Raw genomic sequence first — 7,485 nt, 5'->3', positions numbered from 1 at the left:
GCCTATGCAATGTTCCAATTAGGGTAGACTCTTTTTACACTGTACATAACTGTGACTACATCCTCTCCCCTGCAGGCTATTTTCTTATCCAACACATAACTTCTTAAGCCATTTTTTGAAAGGTATCTTTATTAATAGAAAAGTCATTGTTTCACAAAACACATCTTCTGATTTAAACCTTTTAGCCTAAGTACCATTGAATTGCCTAAATTGATCACTGATCATCACCCCTCCCCAAACACAAACACACATGTACACCTATGCACATACTCGTACATAATCTTCACACAGATACTCCTGCAGTGCAAAATTAAATGAAGACTTGTTTCATATAATCTATCAACATATGTGAAATGTTCTATATTCCAGTATATTTCAGCATGCTGAATTCATAAAATCAATTAACACAAACTAAAATAACCTCCCTTGAGGAGATGTATTCTTTCCACATCAGGTTGATGTTTAATAACACTTTAAGACATGTGAGTGGAACTGCACATATTGGGCACATATTAACAAGAGGTAGCAATAAATTCCTTTCATACTTTTGAAATTGGTCAGAAAATGTCATGCTTCATGACAGATCTCTACTGTTCATGGAAGATGACAAAGGTCTTATGGACTATTGTTATATTTTTCAATACTACTTTTAATTATGACAAATACTTCAATATACTACTTTGAAAATATTTGAAAATAAAAACAAGTTATATACTAGTTCTTATATATTCATGTAAGTTTTGCTGATGCCTGGAACAAAGGCTTCTCGGTTTCTGTCAAATTTAAGAACTCACTGCCCGACAACAGGGAGGTATGAAAGTATCACAGCTACAAAAGCAGCTATGATGAAAACATCCAAGATTAACCGTTTTGTTGAGGAAGTGCTTTGTTTTTTGCCATGACCTTTACTTTTGAACCAGTTCACAACCTCATCCATGGTATACTCCTGAGGTTCATACCCCAGCTCTTTCTTGGACTTGTCCATTTTAAAATAATGGGTCACCCCGGTCTTATAGACTTCTGTGCGAGTAAGCAAAGGCTGAAAGTTGTAAATGGGGCCCACTAGGTGATGAACCATCTCAGTGAGGAATGCAAAGAAATATATAAGAGACACAGGCAAACGCACTTTAGGAAATGTGTACCCCAAACCTTCCACCAAAGGTCTAAAGAACTCAAAGTTGTTCACAGGCCTGCCGTCAGAAATGAAGTAGGGCTGGCCAGCAGCGCAGTATCCCTGTTCCTCTGTCAAGGCTTTGGCTGCCAATTGATGTGCTTCAACCAGGTTATCAACATGGACAAACTCCACCAAGCTGCTGGGATCGCCATACACAAACTGGAAGATTCCGCTCTCTATGTACCCCACGACTCTTGGCAGATGTCTCTGCTCTCCTGGGCCATATATTCCAGCTGGACGCAGGGCACAGGTTCGTAGCTCACCCGCGCCATTGATTAGTGGAGTGCCATTGGCCTTGAGCACCTCCATCTCTGCAAGGCTTTTAGTCCTGGAATAATGGTCAGGATGGAGATGGAGAGGCAGGTATGGAAGGGTTTCATCCCCTCCCTCGATGACCTGGCCACCAAACACTACATTAAAGGTGCTGGTGTAGACTAGTCTGGGAACACTGCACTCTACACAGGCTTTGAGGACATTCTCTGTGCCTTTCACATTCACTTGCTCAATCAGTTGTCGATTTAGCTGCTCTCTCCCCGACATACCATAAGAGGCTAAATGGAATACGCAATCTACCCCACTAACGGCCTTCACCACTTGGCTGTATTCGCGAATATCTCCGAGGTGGAAGACCATGCCCTCTGGTAGGTCCTGTCCTGGAGGCTGCACATCAAACAAAACAACTTTGGCTCCCCCGTTGTTCAGTTTGCATGCAAGACTGTGAAAACACAGAAATATTATGTCAGGGTTTTACACATACAATATGCGCCTTAAATTACTAAATTATTTTTGTTTGCTGGCTATTAACACGATAAGCTGTTACATCGTATTGCTAATTTCCGCCATTACAAACTATCATAACTATTTGGCTGGATGACTGCTCATCACATTTATACAATTACAGCATTCACGTAATTGTATTGCTCAAATGAAAACAATAAACACTGTAATTGTCCTTCATTTTCTTTGGCTATGGGTGTCATTCAAAACTGCTACTATGCCTCCCTCTAGCGGTATTTCTGACTATACAATTGAGGCACTATATAATAGGGAATAAAAAGGGAGAGCATCTCACTGCATAAGCATTGACGAAAAGAACGAAAGGTTTGTTAGCTGTTCTTAACTGCATAGACTGTACTTACCGAAAGCCAAAATAACCTCCTCCCCCGGTGATAAGGAATGTCTCGGTCTTAGTATTATTTTCCATAGTCTTTAGAGAAAGGAGAAAAAACTTTGGCGCTTATGAATAACGAATAGTTCAGTTGAGAATTTGTTACACTTTTCAAGTAGGCTATAAACATATATTAACATATAATATATAATAGTTAATGTGTTTTAAACAGACACAATACATTTAAATATACCTTGTCATATCGGGCTATAGAGTAACAATAGGCAATACTAGTATGGACTAGACCCCTACTCAACGCTGTCTGAGGCTTTAGACTGGTTATACAACGCTGGGTCAAAGTTAACTTGAAATGTAGCTGTTTAACCTTTGGGACAGGACTTGCTAGTTTTGCAATAGGTCACCTATATATCGTCAGGTCCCCCATCCGTATCAGCATTTTACGCAAAAAATAACTGGGTTAAAATGTGTGTATAAGCCAAGTGATCGAAAAAGTAATTGAGAAAACCTACCTTCAATAGACAGCAGGCATCCACTTCCTTGACAATAACTTCTTCGTGTGATGCCCCCTATCTGCAGTAGCAGTAATTTAGTGCTCTTTTACGTCGCTTATTGGTCTGGAGGGAAAGTACGGAGAAGCCTGCTTTACATTTTAAACCAATAAATGCGTATTTTAAGCTATGTCATTGAAATGGATGAGGCTGTGGTTTTTCTTCTAAATTGGGAGGAAAATTGGTTTTGTCGTGTGTCTATTTTTTTTTAAGTTTGACATGCTTATGTTGAAATGCCTAGCAACCTTAGACACACTCGGTAAATAAGAATAAGAAATAATAATACATCAGAATGAATTGATGATGAATACACGAAGTTTTTCAGCGAAAAGTCTTCAATGTCAAGTAATTCCTGGAGCACTGTCAGTTTTTGGGGTGACAGTGACATCAAGTGGCCATGCCAATGTCATGATTTAGGATTGAGGTAGTGTTTTGATTTATGCCATTCAGAGTATGTGCGGCTCCTGTGAACAATCGCATAATGCTTAGACCTCAGACCTCTATTGTTTGTAATTTATAGCATAGGAATGTATTTATAAAAAAAGTTATACATTGTGCTGAATTGCCAAAAGTCCCAATATCATAGTACAATTTCCTGAATGATAAATAGCTGCTTAGTTAGAGAGTGGTTACTTAGGTAGCACTATTCTACTCATTAAGTGAAAAAAAAAACAAGGACGTCTAAATGTGATACATCCTAGTTTTAACTTTTTAGAGTGGCATCTATGCAGTTGCTGCACTTCAGTGCATTTAAGATAGATGAAACCCACACAGTGGCCATGTCTGAGGTCAAGATCTGTTTGAGGATTGAGGAGGAGATGGGGAAAGACCAACGATCAACCAAAGGTGTATGGCAATATTGAAGAGGATATTTAGGGTCAGACACAAATAAGAATGAAACTCACTTTAGCATGTGAAATATGTCTTGTCAAAACAGTCCTACTGCAGCGAGCGAAGTGATGAACTTCACCTTTATAACTGTAGTCTCATACCTCTCATGGTAGCCGAGTCAAAAATGTGGAATACAAAATAAGTATAATAAGTATTGAAAGGTTTCATGTTTTTAATGAAGTGTAATGCCAAATTATTTTCTAAGAGTTAAGTGATGCTGTCTACGCTCATCTGAACTGCATCAGGCTCGTGTCCGAGAGCAAAATATGTTCGGCACTGGAGGATGACGCCTATTAGTCAGCTTTAAAAAATTTTTTTAAAAAAAAATCTTAATGTGTGTGTGTGTGTGAGAGAGAGAGCGAGAGCGAGAGCGAGAGAGGGGGAGATTTCGATTGTAATCAGCGCTGAGATTCCGATTGCAACTAGGGCGTGGAGGCGTGGCAAGCGGAAGGAAACTGGAGCCAGGATGAAGCTTGTCAGCTTTGAAACAACCACGACACATTTGCCAATATTCTCAAGTTACATCTTGAGTACAGTGTTTTCGCAGGGCTTGGGGGAGAGGCAGCACATCCACTAATTTATTCAGTAGTTGTACATTATCTACTCATATCGTTATTGTAGACACCAGAATCCAGGAATAGGAATATGAATATGGCTGGACTCGCACCCGAGGTTCGAGGTCTTCAAACAGATGAGGTACCGTAAGTAAACTAGCTTGCTAGCTTGTTTACATTAATCATTTGCTAGGAAGCTAATTAGATTGATAACATTAAAGTAATCACATCCGGTCACCTATGTCGTCTTAATTATCGGAGACTCTATGCTTGCGTTAATTGTTTCAATTTATTGTGTCGGAGTGGCTAACGTCCCAGCTAACGTTAACGTTTGGCTGATAAGTTGAATTCTCTCACCCTGTAACTTCGATGATACAAGTCAGACCACGATTTGATGTGGGCAGCGAGCTTATGAGTTAACGTTACACTCGAAAGATAACACAGTTGTGTCCATATCAACATTGAAGCTGGACGGTTATTTTTAAGATAACGCCGTCAAGAATTTATGTTGTTAAAGAAATGGGACTGTGAAGGAATCAGCGTTGGTAATATCATCAGCATGAGCTAGCAAGCTAACATGAGCTAACGTTTCCTATTAAATCGCCAAATTGTTTGTCCAGATTGATTCGTGATGAATCCAGAGAAGTTAAGGTATCTATGCTACCATGATACGAGATTCTGAGAGCGTTCTCGTCATGTGAAAAGTATGTTATTACATTGTCACGGTAAAATGTCTTGGGGAGGATAAAGTTCTGAGTGGTTATTCTAAAATGAGTCAACGATACAGTATTAACACTCCCAAATCTATGGCTGTCATGTGATGATTACACACGACATGTCCAGTATTTGGTGAGTCAGGTGTACTATTGCGCCACACTTCAGGTGAAAGCTTTGTAATTGCACAAAATGAAAAAATACGTGCGTATCTTCATGTCTGAATATCATGTCTCTAATTGTGTTTCTGTGGATGCGGCTTGGTGAACTTTACCATCAGGAGTGGTTGACATTAGACACCCTGTTGAATTGTTTGCAATCATGCTGCCCCAGCACTCACATAATGCTCGTTAAAAGCTGAACTTTATTGCCTTTACTTTCATAGGATGAAGCAAGAATTCTTAGAGTCAAAGTCATTGCAGGAATGGGACTGGCCAAGAAAGATATTCTAGGTGCAAGGTGAGTGTCAAATTCAAGTTAATCTAACTGTGGCACCACACCTCTGTCAGTTGTGTGTATTGAATACTAAACAAACTGCAACATTTCTGGGAAATGTACCAATTTGCAATCAGAATGAAATGCAATCTTGACTACCCCACCCTTAACACAACACAACAAATACACAATTCAGGACAACCGCATTTCATCAATGGCAACTTAGCTACACCATCTATGTGTTGTAGATAGATGTGACTTAGAATGTCAAAAACTACACACCAATAATACACTGCAAAATAAGAAAGCTGGGTAGGTATAGAGCCTCTGTGATCTTCAGTGCTGTCATTAGGCACTATCTCCTTTCTCTCCAGGGTTGCTTGCAGGGTTGCCGGTAACTTTTCATAAAGTTTGCATACTTGTTAGGATGGCGCTTGAGTTGAGTTGAGTTGAAAGATGTTATGAGTTGCTGGCATTAAAACTACTGGATTTTTTGCCTCCCCCAAATAAACTTAAGGATACTCGTAGCCTAATTTTTTACCAGGACAAATTGTTACCAAACCGATTTAGTTATACTACTTCTATCAACCAGGTTCCCTTAGCTCCATTGTTAATCCTGCCCTGTTGACAATGTAGCCCTAAGAGTTTGTTATTGTTTTGACTCGTTAGAAAGTGAATACGGGTTTGAAGCCAGATGTAGCAGGCGGCTAGATTATGTTTTGGTGAATTTCCATGCCAGAAGCACTGCATATTGACATTATAGAGAAAAGCATGCTGCAGTGCTAACCTTGTATAAACTCAAGTCTAAAATATAGCTTCTGGCGACCCACAATCTGTAACATTTCGTCATCAGACATTGCACTCATGTGTTAACATAAACACACTTTTCACATGCAGATGGCATTGGGTTCAATGCACAAATAATCCTGTGAAGTTTGAACTTCATCATTTGTTGCATCATGCAGAACTTCCACACCTTTTTTGTGTTCCGTTTATTACATTAATTACATCATGTCACATCAAGAATTCGACCATGCTTACATCACACAGGTTTGCAAAACATTAGAGTGATTAGTTTTTGCTTATGAAAGGTAGAGCGTAGTTCTGGGACTGAAACGGATAAATGTAGATATGTAGCAAGTTACCTTCACTTGCACAAATCAGGTTGTAAATAACATAAGTGTGCATCAGTATGACTACCTTAGTCACCTCCTTCCATCGTTTGCTGTGTTTACTGTATGTCTTCGACTATCTAATGCGTCGGTGAATGATGTGTGGTTGGATCAATGTGAGTGAAACACTCTCACCATGTTTCATCGGATGCTTACTCTTAAGGCAATTGAATAGATTTGTCATATTACCTCAAAGTGCCAACTGTTGCTCCAGCAAAGTTTATGTATTGCTTTGACAACGGACTGCATAGACAACACAACTGCCACACTAATGATGTTGTGTATTTTTGGCACCATCTGCCATGCTGCTAGCTCACGTTGCACGTCAGGTCACACATGAAGGAGACCCTATGAGAGACACGAGGTATAATTTGGCACAGCCATTTAGTCGGCTATGGGTTTGTCAACATAGTGTGGATCCGCTACCCATTAACGTTTTATGTTAAGTTTGGATACATTAATAGAAGGACATAAAACAATCTATTTGATCCGCTTCAAAAGTAGATCTTCATCATCGACGACAATATAAAGTCACTAAATTGCCCACCCCTAATTCGAATACCTAGTTGATTGGTTACCAAGCGAGAATGACCACAGCACAGCAGAGGGTCAAGAAACATAAAATGTGAATTGTGAAAGAAAACAGTCAGTTTGTTGATATAATTGATTTTAATTGGTCTCAATTGTGATGGTTATTTGAAAATTATCGAATGGGCTGGATAGGCTACAACTAAAACTGATTTTGTGGCTCTGCTAATGTTATTTCTCAGGCACATATTTCTAATGTGCAACACCTAGCTTAGCAAAAAATGTACCTGCGATAATATTTGTTTCTCGATTTTATTGTGAGTCAAGGCATCTGTAATGT

General features: G+C 39.4%; 1 protein-coding gene across 1 annotated transcript; it reads right to left on the bottom strand.

Annotated features, from left to right (window-relative positions):
• Nucleotides 1–304: 304 nt before the first annotated feature.
• Nucleotides 305–2,378, bottom strand: sdr42e1 (short chain dehydrogenase/reductase family 42E, member 1; the record flags this gene model as incomplete). Its single annotated transcript, XM_080843276.1, has 2 exons — nucleotides 305–1,889; nucleotides 2,314–2,378. The coding sequence occupies 2 exons, from the start codon at nucleotides 2,376–2,378 to the stop codon at nucleotides 791–793; spliced, it is 1,164 nt and encodes a 387-aa protein (XP_080699402.1). The 3' UTR covers nucleotides 305–790.
• Between the last annotated feature and the right edge of the window lie 5,107 nt (nucleotides 2,379–7,485).

This window comes from Sprattus sprattus (assembly GCF_963457725.1).
Source record: "Sprattus sprattus genome assembly, chromosome: 8".
Lineage (NCBI taxonomy): Eukaryota > Metazoa > Chordata > Actinopteri > Clupeiformes > Clupeidae > Sprattus > Sprattus sprattus.
This window is presented reverse-complemented; position numbering and strand designations above follow the sequence as displayed.